Here is a 21724-nt window from a genome sequence, read left to right as displayed (position 1 = left end):
GAGGCAACGTCTAATCCCCCCCCCCCCCCCCCCCCCACACACACACACACACACACACACACACACACACACACACACACACACACACACACACACACACACACACACACACACACACACACTCTCTCTCTATCTAAAGGAGGCACACAGCCTCCCCTCCTCTCACAGGAACAGCTCCCCTAACTAACTGTCTTCGCTGCCGGCCACCCTAAAGGCGGCGAACAGCACCGAGCTGAGAAGACTGGAGCCTTCAGCCACACTTTCCAGCGCGGCCCTCCTAAACCTCCGCCTCGGGCTTTTGTGGCACTTCCAGTCCTTGTCTGGCACCTCTCCCACACCGCCACTCAGCCCTCCTTTTAGTAGCGTCTGCTCTTCATCAGCTGAGAACAATTACAATCAGCACAGCTGATCACAGAATCTCCGCCCCAAGAGATCAGAGCGCAGGGAATCCTCCCTGCCACAGAATTCACTACAGTATTTTGATGGGACTTTATGACAGCACAAATTAAGCTTCTGTAGTTTAAATACAAATATACATATAAAATGTATCCATCACTGTAGTGGTTTGTCTCTATGAAGCCATGAGGAGCATTAAAGTGTCTGAATGACAGAAAGAACAGATTAATGAAGCAGCCATGTTTCATATCTCATGTCAGAAAAGGGTTTTATATGAGTGACTGCTGCAGTAAAAACATCTGATGCTAATCTGGTAAACATGTGTTTAGTCTGCAGATGATCATGTTGCAGAACATATATTTACATCTTCTGTATCTCTGCAGGTTCATGAATGTGGAGCTTGTATGTATAAAACTTGTGGCTCCACATTTACTAAAGTGTCAGAGTAAAACCAACCTGTTCTCCTGTTAACACTCCTGCAGATCTGCAGCTTTACATGGGTCTGATTCTGGTGGTCAAGATCTTCATTTTATCAATGCCTTTGATGATTTACTGCAAGAAGAGAAGATCCACCAAACCTAAAGGTGAAGCTGCAGAAACACACACAGCTTCCATCACTTCATCACTGATCACTGACTCACATTCATCTCCTGGAACCTGATATAAACCTGAACATGAATCTAAACTTAAATTTCAACTTCAAAGCTAAATCTGAGCAAACCTCACCTGTCCAACAGGCTATCTAGCAGGTTATCTTGGTGAATAAAAATGGGTACTTAAGCTACTAATGGCAATTACAGTATGAATCAAGAATAAAGATGAAAGTAGATCTTATCTTATTTTAGAATATATTTTCTGTTTTTCAGTTCCTGATTTGGAGGAGATCTACACTGACATCTCAGAGGTCAGTAAATATAAGACCCCTGAACTTCATTAGAGTTTGTGAAAGCAGCTCATTGACACAAACTGAACTCTTCTTCATTTTCTTCCTGCAGATCAACCGAGTGTACGAGGAGATCTGAGATACAGACAGACAGTGCAGTTCTTCTGTGAAAATAATAAATTAGACTGAATTAGACAACAAAAAGTCACTTTTTAATTCCGAGGCAGAAAGGTTTTATGTGTTACAGTTGGAAAATGTCATATTTAAACCATTTTTAAAGAGTTTTTATCCCTGATATGTAAATTAATTAGGCAAAAATCAGTCCATAAATAACATTGTAGAGTCTTAACCCAAGTAGACAGGACTCATTGTGAATGAACCTGTTATTGTTCAGTTGACCAGTGAAACAAATAATAATTCTGCTTCACTGCACAGAAAATATGTAGCAGGCTGTGTTTAAAGAGTGAAATACTTCACTTTTACAAGCTTTTTTTGAGCTGAAATGCATCTTTTTGAGTAACTATGATGAATATCTGTCATACAATGGGAATATGAACCCAAGCAGCAGGCAAACGCAGGAAGGTAAGGTAAATAAGGTTTTAAAGCAGGTGGGAAACAGCAGAGAATTTAACTAAATAACCAACTAATCTAACAGAAAACGGACCTGAAGGCAGCGGTTAAACACAACATAAAACTAGGTTAAATCAAAAGGGGAAGGAGGCTTACTGAGTCCAGTCCAGAGTCGTATGAGACAGAGTCCAAGGGGAAAACAGAGTCCGGGGAATGACGTGCAGCAAAGGAGAGCAGAGTGAAGCGGATGCAGGACACGAGAGTAGCAGGGAGGGTGAATCAATGAACCGGCAGCGTGTTGTGCCGAGAAGCCAGCTTAAATGCTGCAGTGATTGTCTATAGAGTTCAGCTGTGGCTTCTCAGCTGAGCTTCTCCTCAGCTGAGCTTAATTAGCAGGATCAGGGGCTGGCACATGAGGAGGGTGACAGTACCCCCCCTCTCAAGGTGCGCCTCCTGGCGCACCCAGGACCGATCGGGGTACCTGCGGGTAACCCCGGAACAGGCAGGGATTGGCAGGAGGGACCGCTCCAGGGGCGGCCAAAGGGACGGCCAAAGGGACGGGCGGGCTGGGACCAGGCGGGTGGGGGGGAGAAAATCAGGGAATAGTCCAGGGGCTAAATAGGCTGGAGTCGGGCAGGTTGACGAGACCGTTTCAAAGGACGGCCCGGATGCAGGACAGGTTGGGGCTGGACCGGCAGTAGAGAGCCTGACCAACGGAGGTCCTCCGGCGGCCGGGCTGGGAACCAGCAGGAGGCACGACGGGACCCTTCTGGAGGCCGGGCTGGGAACCGGCAGGAGGCACGACGGGACCCTTCTGGAGGCCGGGCTGGGAACCGGCAGGAGGCACGACGGGGACCTTCCTCCGGGGGTTGAGCCGGTGGCCGGGCTGGAAACCGGCGATGAGGGAACCCCTCCGGGGGTCGGGCCGGTGGCCGGGCTGGAAACCGGCAGCAGAATTGGCGGAACCCCTCCGGGGGCCGGGCTGGGAACCGGCCGCAGAATCGGCGGAACCCCTCCGGGGGCCGGGCTGGGAACCGGCCGCAGAATCGGCGGAACCCCTCCGGGGGCCGGGCTGGGAACCGGCCGCAGAATCGGCGGAACCCCTCCGGGGGCCGGGCTGGAGGCCAGACTGGAAACCGGCGACGGTGGAACCCCTCCGGGGGCCGGGCAGGTGGCTGGACTGGAAACCGGCGACGGTGGGACCCCTCCGGGGGCGGAACTGTAACCGGGGACTGGACTAGGCATGAAGTGGACTGGACAGTTAGCTGAACTGGACTGGAGGGACTGAATAACCAACAGGACAGGACAGGACGGGAACAACTAACTGGACTGGACTGGACTGGACTGAAACTGAACTAAACTTGAGTCTAACAGGAAGGACTGGAGGGTCAGGAGGGACAGGAAGGACTGACTGAACTGGAGGGACAGGAAGGACAGACTGGACTGGAGGGACTGACTGAACTAGAGGGTCAGGAGGGACAGGAAGGACAGACTGAACTAGAGGGTCAGGAGGGACAGGAAGGACAGACTGAACTCGAGGGTCAGGAGGGACAGGAAGGACAGACTGGACTGGAGGGACAGACTGAACTAGAGGGTCAGGAGGGACAGGAAGGACAGACTGAACTAGAGGGTCAGGAGGGACAGCAAGGACAGACTGAACAGGAGGGACAGGAAGGACAGACTGGACTGGAGGGACAGACTGAACAGGAGGGTCAGGAAGGACTGACTGAACTGGAGGGACAGGAAGGACAGACTGGACTGGAGGGACAGACTGAACTAGAGGGTCAGGAGGGACAGGAAGGACAGACTGAACTCGAGGGTCAGGAGGGACAGGAAGGACAGACTGGACTGGAGGGACAGACTGAACAGGAGGGTCAGGAAGGACTGACTGAACCAGAGGGTCAGGAAGGACTGACTGAACCAGAGGGACAAGAGGGACTGACTGAACCAGAGGGACAAGAGGGACTGACTGAACCAGAGGGACAGGAGGAGCTGACTGAACCGGAAGAACTGACTGGACAGGAAGAACTGACTGGACAGGAGGAACTGGAGGGACTGACTGGACAGGAGGAACTGGAGGGACTGACTGGACAGGAAGGACCGACAGAGCCAGAGGAACAGGAGGGACTGACAGAGCCAGAGGAACAGGAGGGACTGGAGGAACTGACTGAACCAGAGGGACAGGCTGGAGAGACAACACAGGGGAGACCACTCCTGCATGGGAACCATACGGTGTTAATTTGGTCCCTGCAGGAGGACCACTCGATGTCAAAGTGGTATTGAGTCTCAATAGATGTTGGGGAGAAGTGCTGGACCTCCTCGAGGCTGGCGGGGAGAAGCTATGCTCCCATATGGCTGCCGAGGAGATATTACGCCCCTTCAAGGGCTCAGGGAAGGCGGAACGCCTCGGCAAGGGCTCGGGGGAGGCGGAATGCCTCGGCAAGGACACGGAGGAGGCGGGGCGCCTCGGCAAGGACACGGAGGAGGCGGGGCGCCTTGGCAAGGACACGGAGGAGGCGGGGCGCCTCGGCAAGGACACGGGGAAGGCGGGGCGCCTCGGCAAGGACACGGGGAAGGCGGGGCGCCTCATCAAGGATTCGGGGGAGGCGGGGCGCCTCATCAAGGATTCGGGGGAGGCGGGGCGCCTCATCAAGGACGCAGGCGGAGCCTCTGGCTCCTGAAGCGCTGCAGGCGGAGCCTCTGGCTCCTGAAGCGCTGCAGGCGGAGCCCCTGGCTCCTGAAGCGCTGCAGGCGGAGCCCCTGGCTCCTGCAAAGCCACGGTGGGAGCCTGTAGCTTCTTCAGCGCTGCATCAAGAGCCTTTATCTTCTTTGCGCAGAAATGAGAGAAGCGTTGAGCTCTTCTAAGACTGCCAGGTCCGCAAGGGCAGAAGACGGGCCGATGGGCCCCTCAAGGACAGGAGGCGGGGCTATGGGCCCCACAGGAACCGGAGAGAGGGAGACGGCACAGGGCCTCTCCTCAGCCAGGGGAGAAACGACTCGGGGCCTCTCCTCAGCGGGGAGTAAGGCAGCACAGGGCTTCTTCTTGGCCGGGAGTGAGGCGGTGTCGACCTGCCTGGGAATAGTGGCAGCGTTGACCAGCTCAAAAGGCGAGGTGGCATCTGGCTCCTCTAATTCAGCGGGCGAGGTAAAACAAAACTCCTCCAGCTCCGCTGGTGAGGCGGCGCAGAGCTCCTCAGGGACAGGAGCCTGGGGGCTTCGTCTCTTTCTATGGCCGCGCCTACGGCGACCATTTTTGTAGGTGGCAGACTCTACGGTTAGTGGGGACCCAGGAACGGGGAAACTATCAAGGGAAGGGAGGCTCCTGAGGTAAGACAGAATCTCTCTGGTTTCAAAAAAGATTTTCGGGGGGGCTATGGCGACGGAAACGCCTGCTGGGTTCAGATATGGCCGGTTCATTCTGTCATGCAATGGGAATATGAACCCAAGCAGCAGGCAAACGCAGGAAGGTAAGGTAAATAAGGTTTTAATAAGGAAACAAAACAGAAACTTAAATAAGGAAGCAGGTGGGAAACAGCAGAGAATTTAACTAAATAACCAACTAATCTAACAGAAAACGGACCTGAAGGCAGCGGTTAAACACAACATAAAACTAGGTTAAATCAAAAGGGGAAGGAGGCTTGCTGAGTCCAGTCCAGAGTCGTATGAGACAGAGTCCAAGGGGAAAACAGAGTCCGGGGAATGACGTGCAGCAAAGGAGAGCAGAGTGAAGCGGATGCAGGACACGAGAGTAGCAGGGAGGGTGAATCAATGAACCGGCAGCATGTTGTGCCGAGAAGCCAGCTTAAATGCTGCAGTGATTGTCTATAGAGTTCAGCTGTGGCTTCTCAGCTGAGCTTCTCCTCAGCTGAGCTTAATTAGCAGGATCAGGGGCTGGCACATGAGGAGTGTGACAATATCTGCATTGACTAGGATTGTTTTAGGCTAAACACACATCGTGATTGTTTTCTAATGGGCAAAAAGCAAAAAGCTAACTCGGCCATAAGTAATAGTAAAGCAGCAAACTAAAGGGGTTGGCTGAAATTGCTATTACACCTCTATTGTGCTTATATAATATTATTTGTGAATTTAGTAAAGAATTAAAATGTTATTTCAGGGTTTTATTTAGACATGGATGTACATACAGTCATGAAAAAAATATTAGACCACCCTTGTTTTCTTTAATCACTTGTTCATTCTAATGTCTGGTACCACGAAAGGTACATTACCTGAAGAATACAATGAACATGACAAAAAATGCAGCTGATTCCATAATACTTTATGTCCTATCTGGTATACTTCAGCTTTATTGTATTCCCAGGATATGCAAGAGAACATTTCATGTTATCAGCAGCACTGCACATGAAAAGGGTTAGGCTCCTAGAGTGGTTTCCTGCTGACATTCAAGCCATAGCACAACCCAGAAGTTGTCAGCTCTCATATAATGCCTAAAACTAAAGAATTGTGTGAAGCCACAAAGACAGCCATCTTGGCACTGCTGGAAATTGGCAAAAGTGAGAGACAGGTAGCAAAAAAACTGAAGATCTCCAAGACACACCAAGAAAAAACAAGCCCAACATGGTTCTACCAAACTGCTAACTGGTCGCAGCAGGAAACCTCTTTCTACCCACCAGATGACCGTCATTCATCCGTTCATGTGTCAGGAATCGTCATCAGACCTCCAGGGACCTTAAAAATGAGTGGACACTGTGGAGAAATGTGACTTGTTGAGCAAGGACAATTGGAAAGTGACTTCTTGAAGCTGATCTGAAGTCACATTAGACAGGAAGAAGTCCTTCATCAAGGAAAGTTCTCTGTCTTTCCTTGATGAAGGACTTCTTCCTGCCCGGTTACTGTTTGCTGGGGATCACAAGGATTGGACTGTTGATGATTGGGCTAAGGTCCTCTTCAAGGATGAATCCAATTTTCAGTTCATGCCCACTCCAGTCAACTTAGTTGTTAGGAGGAAGCCTGGAGAAGCTACAAACCAGACTGTCTGGCCCTACAGTAAAACATGGGGGTGGATTAGTGACCATCAGGGGATATTTCAGTCTGAATGGAACAGGGCAAATGAACCAGGTCATGTACTGGACTACTCTAGAAAATAGTCTTCTTCCATCAGCTGGAAAACTCTTTCCTGCCCCAAATGACTGAATGTTACAACAAGACAAGGTCAGTTAAAGCCTGGATGGAGAACCAGAACACTGGAACCATGCCTTGGCTGCTCAATCACCAGATCAAAGTCCAACTGAAAACCTGTGGAAAATCATCAAACTCAAAATGGAGAACCACAAGCCCAAAAACAAAGCAGATTAGTTAGAATTAGTGCAACAGGAATGGTCTGCTGTGATCTGAAGCTGGTGGAGAGCACGACAAAACGCATGGCTGCAGTCATCAGAAAGAGTGGCTATGATTCAGTACTAACTACTGTGTGCATCATGGGTTGAAAACAGACAGAAAAGAAAACATGGAATCCTAAAAGCTGTTTTTGGAAGAACAATGCCATAGCTGATGATGGAAGAACTGAAGTGCTTTTGGTTATTATCAAGAAAACCATGAAAATGTCTGATATCAGCTCTTACATTAAACTCTTATCAGCTATTTCTGTTGTTATCATTATATTTGTCCAAACAAATGGACCTTTAGTTGTACCAGGCCATTAAAATGAACAATCAATTAATGAAAACAAGAGTGGTCTCATCATTTTTTCCATGACTGTATATAGCATGTACATTATTTAACCATACTGTATAACCTCCACTTCTAACTTGTAGACCGTGTTCAGGTTGTGGTCTGCTTTTTTTGTGCCACTTTCCCAGCATTTATTTATTTCACTTTCAAAAAACGTCAATGTGTAGATTTTTACAGCATCTGGTTGTGAAACTGAACACTATATACATTGGATGACAGCCTCTGTAGACAGATTCACTTCTATGTATATATAAAACGCAAATTCTAATTTCAGGAAAATGCAACATTTGTTTTTATTGAATTATACTGGAACTTGTTGATAAATGTTAGCCTATATTCAATTTCTGTCAACACCGTCAGTTCTTCATCAACTCCGTCAGATGAAGACTTTGCTAATTTTTGAAAGAAAATGTTCATTCTTTCTTCAGTTTATGTTGTTCATGTAATAAAGGACCATCTGATCTGCATCCTCTTATGTCTTAATTATTTGAGGAATTGCTTGTTATAGTATTAAAATTAAAAATTGATTTTTGAAAATTGAGATATTTAGAAATCTGACTTTTCAGAAAAGTGTAAAATCACAACTTAAGTTCAGATGATGTTTTTTTTAATTACATATTAGAGTAACTAAACCCTATTACAACTTAATTCAGAACTTCAGATTCTTGTTCAACTGAAAGAATTAAAATTGTACACTTCTTAGTGTGTCTGATGAAGTTGACACAAATCAAGTTCGAAAGGGAAACGTTTATTTTTCAGAAAATAGTTTTTTAAGAACCAGGGGCCTCATTTATAAAACATTGCGTAGGATCCATACTAAAGTTTGCGTACGCCGAAAATACGAAAAGGGCGTATGCCCCTCGCCCCTGATTTATAAAACTTTGCGGAAGCACAGCTGCATGCAATTTCTTGATAAATCACACACCAGCTGGAAGATTGCACAGGTGGATCCACCTCACATTCCGCCCACAACACACCCACATTTTACCATGAATGGTCAATGCAAAGTAACTCATGAATGTATCTGTATATAAATAAGCTGCTGATCCACAGCATTTCACACAGCGCCCCCTGCAGTCTTTTCACTGCTGTGCGTCAGGATGAATGAATCATGTGTTGACCCAGGCCACCCTGCCACTAAATTTGTTATAATCATGTCCGATGTACAAATAATTTGCACACTGATTGAATGTGCATTTTTTCGGTTCACATAGACAAATTCATCTTCACTCGGGAGTTGCGGTGTGAAGCATGTGTGCCTGTACAGGGCTGATTAATGGTTGGACGCTCATCCCATTCGGCCGCATATGGATAAATAAACAAAATTCTTTACTTTTTTTTTTTTTTTTGCCTTTTTACTGTGATAGTTGCAGTGAAGAGTGACAGGAAATGGGGAGAAGAGTCTGGGGAAGACATACATAAAAGTGCCGCGGGCAGGAACCGAACCCGATCCACTACGTCGGAGACCACCCCTACAAATGGATGAGCCATACATGCGCCGGGTGATCAGTAAACAAAATTATTTAATAAAGATCACCGCACCGGCCCCAGATACCGGCCCTTCGGTCAAACGACCGAATGAAATAACGTTCAATCCGCTCCTGTTAATATGAACATAGTTCTGCAAATACAGTCGTCAGCCGAATGGCGCACTATATGAACATCTACAACAATGAAGGTTTATGATTATCCGGCTCTACAAGTCTAATATGTGATAACAATAAAGGTTTGAGATCAATCTGGTTTCAATTCACCACTTCATCCTCCGGCACTGCCGTTCCCTCTGTCTCCAAAATGTGCGTAAGCAAGCATCAAAGTTGGCGCACCGGTGCACACATTCTCACGCCAAGTTTTTTTTAGAAATCACAACGAACACAGCGTACGCCACTTTCTACGCAAAGTTTGTGATTTACGCCCTGTTTTGTGCGTAAAGAAGCATCAAGAATCAAGGTTGGTGCGCCGGTGCGCACATTCTCACGCCAAGTTTGTTTTTATAAATCACAACCTTTGCAGCTGTTTTGTGCGTACGCAAGCTTTATAAATGAGGCCCCTGTTCCTTTACTTGGTTTAATAGCTGAGACTTTTCTTTACAGAAATATATAACTCTAAATAAGACAGTGTGGATGTTAAAAAAATTATTTTTGAAACCTGTTTTGTTCCAACTCTCAAGAATGAGTGATTTATATTTCAACTGGTTGATGTTTGAACATTGTTTCACTTCCATCTCAAGTTTATTACACAGTAGTGCCTCATTTATTATAGGACTAAAGCTTTTCATTGTTGTCCTGTATTTTGGTAATCTAAAATTTATTTATTTATTGTTATTATTCATTAATAACCACCAGCATGTTCTTGAAATTTACTCTGTAATTGACATGGTAACAATTTTTTCCTTGCTCTGAATAAAAATTGTGCAGTTTGAAATTCCACAATGTCATAAAATTTGATCATTCTTGATTTAAACAAAAAAAATTATCAGACATTGTTAACTCAAATGTAACAAACAGACTAATCAAAGATACTCATTCATTTATTTATTTGCATCATATTAACAGTGTATTACTAACACAACACTTTGGACTGCTTTGGATCTGTTTGTTACCACATTAAAATATTTGGTGACTCTTTCAGGACCGTCAGTAAAAAATTGGATCTATTTGTTAAAAAATGTCAGTGACTCTTCATGATGTGTCCAAACAACATCTACATAATACAAAATTATGAGGACATAAGTAAAATGATTTAAAAGAAAGAAAAAGTGAAATGTTTTAGATTTTTATGTCAAATGACTGAAATCAGGATCAAGTCTGGCTGCACAAAAACCTGATTTTCATAATGTATGAAAGTATGTCAGCAGTTTGTAGATTCACTGCTTCCACATCCTACCACATCCTGAATTTCACTCTCGACATTTGACTGGAAAAACACGCAAACAACACATTTGGCTCCTGGAATAATCACAACTTCCATCTTTGAAGGGGAACAAGTTTACAAGGAATTATTTAGAAGGATTTCACAAAGAAACACATTGAATCCATGAATGTGAAAACATGTTTCAGAGGGTCAGGGTTATGGAGAGACTCAACTATCTGTTCAACACTGCTTCTCTACCAGGAGGAGATTCTGGAGACTCAACTCAGCACAGAAACACTGAGGAACCAAACGGCCAGACCCCAAATCCAGGATAGAGAGGTTGAGTGAATGTGGTGTTGAAGGTGTGGAGGTGGATCAGAGAGTCAGAGGAGACTCTGTAGAAGGACAGAGTTCCAGCATCAACGTCCAAATAAACTGAAACTCTGTGAGAGACTGTAGAGGAACTGATGGATGTTCGACTGTTATTGTGTCTGACAGAGTAGCCACCATTATCAGAGCAGATCAGACTCCAGGACTGATCATTACATCCAAACCGAAAGTCTCCTTTCCTTCTGATTCCTCTGTAACTCACTGATATATGAACCCATCCTTTCCACTCGACCTCCCAGAAACAGCGACCGGTCAGACCAGTTCTACACAGCAACTGAGGACACCGTTCAAACCTGTCTGGATGATCAGGATATGACTGAACCTCATCCATATCCGTCACCTTCCTGTTGTTGTCAGACAGTTTGAGTCTTCTGTATACTGTGTTTGTGTCGACTGTGAGTTGACAGGAATCTGACGGAGAGAACAAACACAACACAGCTGCAATTATTGATAAATCATGTGATCACTATTAAAGCTTTGATGATGACCTCAGAGATGTGACACTTTGAAGATGCTTGAATGTGCTGCTTTGTTTCCATCAATCCATTAAAACACACTTACACTTCCTCAGACCTGGTGTCAACCATTGGGCTCCAGCAGGCGTCACCCTGAAAGGAGGAGGACGGTCAGAGCAGCAGAGACTCTTTCAGCAACACACATGGACGTTACATGGCTCTCACACTGTTCCACTGATAAAGGACCAGTCCAACATGGAGACACAGACACCTGAATGCAGCATCTCTAAAGTCCTGTCCTGTGCTCGTCACGTTCCAGCTCAGTTTACACTCATTATTCAGCTTTACTCATTTATGCTTCCTCTTTTCATGGAGCAAGGCTAACAGTTTACCCTGCTTCCTGTCTTTGAGCTAAGTTAGACTAACCATTTAACTGCTTCCGGTCTTTGAGCTAAGCTAGGCTAAAAGTTACCCTGCTTCTTGTCTTGCGATAAGCTAGGCTAACAGCTTTCGTCTACCTCCAGTTGTTGTAGTAAGCTAAGCTCACAGTTTCCCTGCGCTTCTGTCTATGTGTTAAGCTAGACCCCAGCTTGCTGTCTCTGTGCTAAGCTAGGCTAACAGTTTCTCCCGCTTCAAGTCTTTGTGCTCTTCTCGGTCAACAGTTTCCTCTGTTTCCTGTCTTTCTGCTAAGCTAGTGTTACTAACCCAGTTTTGTCGCCCTTCGAACTGTAGTTGGACAGCCTCGAGTAAACGCTAGCTCACTTAGCTCAGCCTGGCTCACTGTTGGTAACAAACTGTATTCAGAGTGTGGACCAACTCTGCGGTTGAGAACGAGGAACTCTGTTCAAGCTCTGCAGCACACTGTACACACACTCAGGTTCTCCAGAACACATTTGGATCTACTTCTCTGTTTGGACCAGAACATGCACTGTGACTGCAGCTGCACCGTACGTGTCGCCCTTCTTCAGCTTCACTCTTCTTCTTCCTTCCTACCGCTGCAGTACTTCCTCTGACGTCTCACACTCTGAAACCTACCGATGGAAAGGGGCAGGCTTGGCCTGCAACACTAGGTGGACAGTTTCCTGAGAGTGTCTGTCTGTCTGTCTGTACCTGGGAGCGTCTGTCTATCTGTCTGTCTGTCTGTACCTGAGAGTGTCTGTCTGTCTGTACCTGAGAGTTTCCAGTCTACAGTGTGGATCCTCCACTTTAGCTCTCAGCATCTTCTCTCCTGAGTCTCCTGGATGGTTGTAGCTCAGGTCCAGCTCTCTCAGATTACTCGAGGGGTTCAAGCTCAGAGCTGAGGCCAGAGAAGCACAGCCTTCCTCTGTGACCAGACAGCCTGACAGCCTGCACACACAAAACAACAGAAACCTGATGGGCAACACTTGGCTGGATGTTTCTCACTCTCTTTTCTTCTTTGTCTTTCAGCTACATTTTGCTGCAGATCTGATGCATCTGAAGCAAATCAAGTATCAATCTTATATTTTCTTTCACTTTCAAAGTGTGAGTCCTGACCTGAGAGCTTCCAGTTTACAGTGTGGACTCTCCAGTCCAGCAGAAAGACTCTCCACTCCTGAATCCTGCAGGTTGTTGTTAGTCAGGTCCAGCTCTGTAAGCCTGGAGGACTGGGAGCTGAGGACTGAAGACAGAGCTCCACAGCTTCTCTCTGACAGATTACAGTTAGTAAGTCTGAAGAGACAAAGAGAAGAAAAGAAGTAATACATGAAGTACAGTATTTTCTGTCCTGTTGAAAAGACAGCAGTGAATTTAACAACAAGTACATCCCACTATGTCCAGAATACAGCAGCGGTGAGGACAGTCCTCTGCAACATTGTTTAAAGGTGAAAATAATCCAAAGTGTAGCACATTACAGTAATCAGATTACTTTGAAGCTGAGATGTAAAGCATTTGATCTGATTAAAAAACAAACTGACAGTTTAGATTACTAAATGAAGAATACAGGGCAAACAGCAAGAATGAATCCAATAAAGGTCAGTACATCTTTCATTATTGTCATTATAATGTTGGATTTTTTCACTACTTTCTATGTCCACCTTTATTTTTGATGACACATTTAATCCTCCTTAGCATGAAGAAACCACATGTCTGTAGAGATGTTCCGCCATCTTCAGAGACTACGTCTTCATCTGCTCTTTGTTGGAGGGTTTGTGTTGCTCTACCTTTGTCTTTAAAACACCCCAAAGTTGGTCTGTTGGATTCAAATCAGGACACACACTTGGACAAGTCACAGTTTGGACGTGTTCCTTTTTTAGAATCTGAAAAATAGTCAACTTGATGCTGATGGCAGTGATTAAATCACTGTCAGACTCGGTTCCATCTCTGATGTTGTTACAGAACAAACGTCTTCTGATCTCCAGTCCTTGTTCTTCAGGTTTCTTCACTTCTACTTGTGCTGTTGAGACTTTGGTTTTCACTCACACATGAATCCCACTGGAACCAAACTAAGGATCTTCCAAACTTGTTTAAACTCTTTATCTCCACTCTTGATGAAGTCTGGACTCCTCATAGCGTCAGTGAGCTGGACTCTTCATTCTCTCTCAGTTTCAGGAGACACTCTGCTGGCCAGTGATTGGCTCTCAGTCCCTACAGTCTGAAAGGAACCAACAATCTTTAACAGCCTCACATCTGAAAAGGGTCCTAGGGTCCCTCTGACGGTGTTGCTCCTCTTCAGGGAGAGCAGAGAGACAATGAACCTCACCACAGGTGGGATGGATGTTCTATCCTTCACCAACACTTCAGTTTGTGGGACTCAGCTATCAGCACCAGGAAGACTGGACTGACTTTACCCACAAACCAGAGGACATGAGGTTATCAACTGTTTATCAACAGCCATGATGACTGTCCTCACCTGCAGGGCTGCTGCTTCACTCCATTGTTTCTGACAGACCTGGAGTTCTACAAGCTGCTCTTCCAGGAAGTGTTTTCAAAAATGTTCAGCCAGTATCTAAGTATGCTGTCATGTTCTTCAACCCAAAATCTCAGTTCCTCATGAACCATCTGAGGTAGGGACACGTCCTGCCGCCCAGTGAAGACAGAGTGATGGTATCAGGGTCCACAATATCTGAGGAGGTGAACCCAAGAGGATCTGAACTGAGGATCCCTTTGATCTCAGTGAAGACAGAAGGCAACACTGCTTCAGTGGCTGTTTGGGCTCCAATGATGAAAAGGAATTGGACCTGAACCTCAAATAAGAATGCAAACTTCCCAAAAGACAGAAAACATTTTAGATCATATCACTAACATTGTAGATGCCTATAAATCCACTCCTAGATTGTTAGACTATCTGTGTCTTTCCCTGATCCCAGAATGTAAACCACTGACATGACGACATGGACCATCCTTGGAAACAGTTCAGTGTGACTAAAGAAGCCACCTCAGCCCTAAAGGGCTGCTTTAATGTCAACCACTGGGAGGTATTTGAGGAGGAGACCTGGAGGGAAACGCAGCAGCTGCTCTCTCAGATATAAACTGCTGTGCTGAGAATGTGACAAGAACAAAATCTGTTCAAGTGCTTCCAAACCAGATACTGAACAGCCTGGGCTTCAGCAGTTCAATGTGCACATGGATGCTGGACTTCCTGAGAAACTGACCTCAGAACATCAGATGGAGCACCAGATATCATCTACTCTCATCCTGAACACTGGAACATCTCAGGGGTTTGTGTCCTCAGACTGATGCTGGACTTTCTCTTTGCACATTACTGCTCCTCCATCCACCCCAACAACACCATCCTCCAAATGTCTGATGATACCTCCATAGTAGGACTGATGATGGACAAGAATGAGACAGCCTGCAGGGAGGAGGTTCATCACCTGACAGAATGGTGATCTGATAACAGTCTGGATGTAAACACAACAAAAACCAAAGCAGTTATATTGAATTTCTGGAGATTAACGTACAGCAAGTCCTCTGTTCTCTGTATCCACAGGGAGGAGGTAGAGATAATATGGTGCTTTCTTTCATCTTTCATGTCTTCGGCAACATCTCTGGTGATCACACTGGTCCACTAAGATCTCCCATCAGGTGCTGGAGGCCCAGCAGAGACTGTGATCCAGACTCACGTCTATTCTATTCAATTCTATTCTATTCTATTCTATTCTATTCTGTCTGTCAAACAGTGAAAACTAAAACAGAACCTAGAACCAAGACTTCACAGGTTCTTACAGGTTCTGGTTCTGTGATTCAGGTTCCAGGTTGTTAAGTTCCTGTAGTTGAAGAGGCCTCAATAAGAGAAACTAGTGCTAAAGGTCAGTAACAGAACTGATCTGAGTCAGACAAATACAGAAAACCTCCCACCTCAGCTGTTCTGGTCATCATCAGTAAAAACACATTTTAAACGGTCATCAGTTGAACAGGTTGATGAGTCCTAACCTGAGAGCTTCCAGTTTACAGTGTGGACTCTCCAGTCCAGCAGAAAGACTCTCCACTCCTGAATCATTCAGGTTGTTGTTAGTCAGGTCCAGCTCTGTCACACTGGAGGACTGGGAGCTGAGGACTGAGGACAGAGCTCCACAGCTTCTCTCTGACAGATTACAGCCACTCAGTCTGAGGAGACAAATAAATAGCACATTAAGTAATACAGAGAAGTGATACATTAAGTATAGCATTTTTTGTCCTGTTGAAAAGACAGCAGTGAATTTAACAATAAATACATCCCACTATGTCAATTAACAATCATAATGTGGAGTCTGTGTTTGAATCTCCCAACAGTGTCAGATGCTCAAAATGGAGCCTTAAAGGCACCAATAACAGTCAAGGAAGTGAATACGGCTAACTTAAAAACCAGTAAAAGCCCTGGGCCAGACGGATACACGGCCAAATGGTATAAGGTGCTTAAAGAACCATTGACTCCCCTGTTACTGAGAACATTTAATTGAGTGCTACAGGAAGGTGAGACTGCCCCCTGTTGGCGTGAAGCTGTAATAACAGTTCTTCCTGAGCAGGGAGGAGATGTGTTGGGCTGTTTGAATTACAGACCAGTTAGTCTTTTAAGTCAGGACTATAAAATTTTTTGCCTCAATAATAGCTAGAAGACTAGAGAGGATCCTACCCAAAATTATACATCTAGACCAAACAGGTTTCATGAAACAGCACCAAACTCAAGATAATATCAGGCGTACCTTACATGTGATTCAGAAGATAGGCCAGGAACAAACTGAAGCAGCCATTGTGAGTCTAGATGCAGAAACAGCTTTTGACTCTGTATACTGGTCATTCTTATATAAAACACTGCACAAATTTCAGTTCCATTCAAACTTCATACAGACAAAAAAAGGTCTAGAAAACAAACCAACAGCAACAAAAAGAATAAATTGTTCTCTGTCAGGGTCCTTTGAGTTGGAACGTGGATGTCGACAGGGGTTTCCTATCAGCCCCGTCCCGTTTGCACCCTTTATAGAGCCTTTAAGTCAACTGATTAGACAGAATGATGAGACACAGGGAATCTTACTGGCAGGAGAACACAAGGCAGCGATGTTTGCAGATGTTCTGGTGTACAGGACTCACCCGGCCAACTCCCTCCCAACTTCATTACAAACACTGACGGACTTTGGATTCGTATCGGGGTATAAATTGAATACTGGCAAATCCCAGCTCTTAACTTTTAATTATACACCCAGTCCCGGTTCGAATCCCGGGGTGGGCCTGGGATCTTTCTGCATGGAGTTTGCATGTTCTCCCTGTGCATGCGTGGGTTTTCTCCGGGCACTCCGGCTTCCTCCCACAGTCCAAAAATATGCTGAGGTTAATTGATTATTCTAAAATTGCCCGTAGGTGTGAATGCGAAAGTGACTGTTTGTCTGTATATGTAGTCCTGCGACTGACTGGCGACCTGTCCAGGGTGTCTCCTGCCTTTGCCCGAGTCAGCTGGGATAGACTCCAGCACCCCCCGTGACCCTAGTGAGGATAAAGCGGTGTATAGAGAATGGATGGATATACACCCAGTCAGCACTTCAGAGACCAATACGCTCACTCTCCTTCCCTGCTGCTGAAACCCTCATCCACACATTCATCACATCCTGAATTGACAACTGCAACAGCATTCTCTCTGGTTCATCTTCAAAAGTCCTCAATGAACTTCAGTATATCCAGAACTCTGCTGCCCGCGTCCTCACCCACTCCTGTGAACACATCACCCCTGTCCTATGACCAGTTCAAAATCTTCCTTTTGACCCACAAAGTCCTTCATAGTCAAGCGCTCCCATATCTCAGAGACCTAAAACTAAAACAGAACCTGGAACCAAGACTTCACAGGTTCTTACAGGTTGTGGTTCTGTGATGAATACAGAAAACCTCCCACCTCAGCTGTTCTGGTCATCATCAGTAAAAACACATTTTAAATGGTCATTAGTTGAACAGGCTGATGAGTCCTGACCTGAGAGCTTCCAGTTTACAGTGTGGACTCTCCAGACCAGCAGAAAGACTCTCCACTCCTGAATCCTTCAGGTTGTTGTTAGTCAGGTCCAGCTCTGTCACACTGGAGGACTGGGAGCTGAGGACTGAGGACAGAGCTCCACAGCTTCTCTCTGACAGATTACAGCCACTCAGTCTGAAGAGACAAACATAAGAAAAGTAATACATTAAGTATAGTATTTTCTGTCATGTTGAAAAGACAGCAGTGAATTACAAAACAAATACATTCCACTGTGTCCAGCATACAGGAGCAGTGAAGCCAGCCCTCTGCAATGTTATTTAGATGTGAAAATCATCCAAAGTGTAGCACGCTACAGTAATCAGATTACTTTGAAGCTGGGCAGTAAATGATTTGATCTGTTCAAAAACAGCTGCAACATCAGGACAGATCCACCCTGCACAGAGTTGACACAAGAGGAGAGGCTGGACCAGATGGAGTCTCTGGACGGATACTTAAGGACGATGAAGAACAGTTACCAGAAGTATTTACCACCAGCTTCAACTTTTCATGCCAACAGTCTGTATTCCACATCTGCCTTAAATGGGCCACAATCATCCTCAAAAAAGTCATAGAGAACTGCCTGAACAACTATCCCCAGTTGCTGTAACCCCCATCATCACCAGATGTTTAAAGAGAGAGTGATCCTCCATATTAAATCTGCCATCCCTGCCGACCTCAATCAGTTTGAATTTTGAGCAAACAGGACAACAGAGGGTCCAATCAGATCAGCTCTCCACACAGACCTGACACATCTGGACCAAAACAACATACATGGAAGGATGCTGTTTGTGGATTTGAATTCAGCATTTACCACAATACCTCCACACAAACTGGTCCAGAAACTGAACAGCCTGGGCTTCAGCAGTTCAATGTGCACATGGATGCTGGACTTCCTGAGAAACTGACCTCAGAGCATCAGGTGGAGCACCAGATATCATCTAATCTCATCTTGAATACTGGAACATCTCAGGGGTTTGTGTCCTCAGACTGATGCTGGACTTTCTCTTTGCACATTACTGCTCCTCCATCCACCCCAACAACACCATCCTCTAAATGTCTGATGATACCTCCATAGTAGGACTGATGATGGACAAGAATGAGACAGCCTGCAGGGAGGAGGTTCATCATCTGACAGAATGGTGATCTGATAACAGTCTGGATGTAAACACAACAAAAACCAAAGTAGTTATATTGAATTTCTGGAGATTAAAGCACAGCAAATCCTCTGTTCTCTGTATCCACAGGGAGGAGGTAGAGATAATATGGTGCTTTCTTTCATCTTTCATGTCTTCAATCCACATCTCTGCTGATCACACTGGTCCATTAAGATCTCCCATCAGGTGCTGGAGGCCCAGCAGAGACTGTGATCCAGACTCACCTCCCTCAACACTTATAGACCAACTTCTTTTGGTCGACCACAGAAAACCTCCTGGTCTCCTGCTGCATGCTGTGGAGCAGCAGATCTTCTATTCTATTCTGTTCTATTCTATTCTATTCTGTCTGTCAAACAGTGAAAACTAAAACAGAACCTGGAACTGTGATTCAGGTTCCAGGTTGTTAAGTACCTGTTATTAAAGAGGCCTCAATAAGAGAAACTAGTGCTAAAGGTCAGTAACAGAACTGATCTGAGTCAGACAAATACAGAAAACCTCCCACCTCAGCTGTTCTGGTCATCATGAATAAAAATACATTTTAAACGGTCATCAGTTGAACAGGTTGATGAGTCCTGACCCGAGAGCTTCCAGTTTACAGTGTGGACTCTCCAGGCCAGCAGAAAGTCTCTCCACTCCTGAATCCTTCAGGTTGTTGTTAGTCAGGTCCAGCTCTGTCACACTGGAGGACTGGGAGCTGAGGACTGAGGACAGAGCTCCACAGCTTCTCTCTGACAGATTACAGCCACTCAGTCTGAAGAGACAACAAGCAGATTATGTTGATGAAATGGAAGGAAAATGAAAAAGCATCCTCAGTCTCCAACTACTTACAGAACTTTGCTGGAGGCTTTGACCACTGGCAGCAGCCTCAGAAGAACCTCCTCTGAAGCAGAGTATTTCTTCAGGTCAAACACGTCCAGATGTTCTCCTGATGACATTAAGATGAAGCCCAGAGCTGACCACTGAGCAGGAGACAGTTTATCTGTGGACAGATGTCCTGATCTCAGGGACTGTTGGATCTCCCCCACTAGAGAAACATCCTTCAGTTCATTCAGACAGTGGAACAGATTGATGCTTCTCTCTGCAGACACACGCTCACTGATCTTCTTCTTAACGTACTCCACTGTTTCCTCATTGGTCTGTGAGCTGCTGTCTGATTTTCTCAACAAATCCTGTAGTTTTTTCTGATTGGTCGGCAGTGACAGACCCAGGAAGAAGCGGAGAAACAAGTCCAGGTGTCCATTTGGACTCTGCAAGGCCTCATCCACAGCTCTCTGGTAGAAAGCTGTTGTTGGATAAGCTTTCTTTCTCAACAGTTTAGACTGCCAGGATGTTGTTTTTTTTTTTTCCAGCAGGTTGATTCCAGAGTTGATGAAGGTCAGATGGACATGAAGAGCAGCCAGAAACTCCTGAACACTCAGATGGATGAAGCTGAACATCTTCTCTTTCTCTTTCCGTCCACGGTCTACTTTGAAGATTTCTGTGAACACTCCTGAGTACACTGAGGCTTCACTCACATCGATGCCGCTTTCTCTCAGATCTTTCTCATAGAAGATCAGGTTGCCTTTTTGCAGTTGTTCATAAGCCAGTTTAGCTAATGACTTAATGTACTGAAGGCACTTCTCTGGACCGTACTTTTCCTTTGTGTGATCAATCTGAGTTATAAGAAACTCTGAGTACATCTCAGTCAGGGTTCTGGGCAGCTCTCCTCCCTCTCTGGTTTCCAACAGCTCCTCCAGAACTATAGCAGTGATCCAGCAGAACACTGGGATGTGGCACATGATGTGGAGGCTTCGTGATGTCTTCATGTGGGAGATGATGCTGCTGGTCTGCTCCTCATCTCTATATCTCTTCCTGAAGTACTCCTCCTTCTGTGGGTCGGTGAACCCTCTGACCTCCGTCACCATGTCCACACAGTCAGGAGGGATCTGATTGGCTGCTGCAGGCCGTGTGGTTATCCAGAGGTGAGCTGAGCGCAACAGTTTTCCACTGATGAGTTCCCTCAGCAGGACTTCTATTTTAGTTGACTTTGTTACGTCCACAGAGCGAATGTAGTCGACATCAAAGTCCAGATGAAGGCGATTCTCGTCCAGTCCATCAAACACAAACAGCAGTTTGAATCTGCTCTTGTGGTAGCTGCTGTTTCCTGATGACTGCAGAGCTGTAAAGATGTAATTCAGAGCCTCCACTGTAACGTCTTTAGTTTCTGGGATACAGAAATGAATGAGCTCTGCCAAACCAAACTCTTGTCCCTGCAGTGAATTCAGAGCACGGAAAGTGAACGGGAAAATAAGATGCACGTCTTGATTGGTTCTTGCTTCAGCCCAGTCCAACACAAACTTGTGCATGAGGAATGTTTTTCCAATTCCTGCAATTCCATTGGTCAGCACTGTTCTGATTGGTATGTCTTCTCCAGAAGGATGCTTGAAAATGTCTCTGGGTTGGATCGGTGTCTCTGTGTCTGCTGGCTTCCACACCTTGTCAATCTGTAAGACCTCATGCTGTGTGTTGACGTGCACGTCCCGGCCAGCTGTGATGTACAGCTCTGTGTAGATATCAACCAGACGCTGCTTATCTGCTGCCCATCCTTCTTTTGCACATCGAAATTTGTCCTGGAAGTTTGACTGAAGCTTCTCTTGGTAATATCTGATGGGGCGTGGTTCTGGTACAGGAACAGTCTCATCTGTGTCAAACATGAAGGGAAGAGTGTGAGGTGTGTGTCTACAGAAACCTCTGTTCTTGTTAGAAAACATAAACACAAGCAACTAAAAAGAGGTTGGACTTTTAATTCGTCACTTACAACATCTGATGATAATAAAAGTTGGGCAACTGTTTGTGTGACATTTGTCTAACTTTATTTCTGGTGGTTTCATCCTAACCTCTACACATAATGCAGCAACTTACC

The 21724-nt window shown here is 45.6% G+C and overlaps 2 protein-coding genes across 29 annotated transcripts in view; one reads left to right on the top strand and one right to left on the bottom strand.

Moving 5' to 3' along the window:
• The window catches only part of LOC110960721 (uncharacterized), a 435352-nt gene that overhangs the window by 12422 nt on the left and 401206 nt on the right, over positions 1-21724 (top strand). The window lies entirely within an intron of this gene.
• The window catches only part of LOC110950027 (NACHT, LRR and PYD domains-containing protein 12-like), a 67890-nt gene that overhangs the window by 36617 nt on the left and 9549 nt on the right, over positions 1-21724 (bottom strand). For 6 of the 28 annotated variants that reach the window (XM_051949963.1, XM_051949969.1, XM_051949975.1 and 3 more), the window contains exons 4-8: positions 19651-21502; positions 19400-19573; positions 17630-17803; positions 15628-15801; positions 12751-12924 (exon numbers count right to left, since the gene is read on the bottom strand). The exons of 6 other annotated variants lie outside the window; for them this stretch is intronic. In XM_051949963.1, coding sequence (XP_051805923.1) covers positions 12751-12924; positions 15628-15801; positions 17630-17803; positions 19400-19573; positions 19651-21502 — 2548 coding nt within the window. Of the gene's footprint in view, positions 1-10058; positions 11192-11341; positions 11389-12405; positions 12583-12750; positions 12925-15627; positions 15802-17629; positions 17804-19399; positions 19574-19650; positions 21503-21724 lie in introns of those variants that run through there. 16 more of the 28 variants (XM_051949966.1, XM_051949972.1, XM_051949977.1 and 13 more) reach the window with 10 other exon arrangements.

The sequence above is a fragment of the Acanthochromis polyacanthus genome, chromosome 6 (genome assembly GCF_021347895.1).
Source record: "Acanthochromis polyacanthus isolate Apoly-LR-REF ecotype Palm Island chromosome 6, KAUST_Apoly_ChrSc, whole genome shotgun sequence".
In the NCBI taxonomy this organism is placed as follows: domain Eukaryota; kingdom Metazoa; phylum Chordata; class Actinopteri; family Pomacentridae; genus Acanthochromis; species Acanthochromis polyacanthus.
Note: the sequence above shows the minus strand (reverse complement) of the source record. Positions and strands in the feature narration are given on the sequence as shown.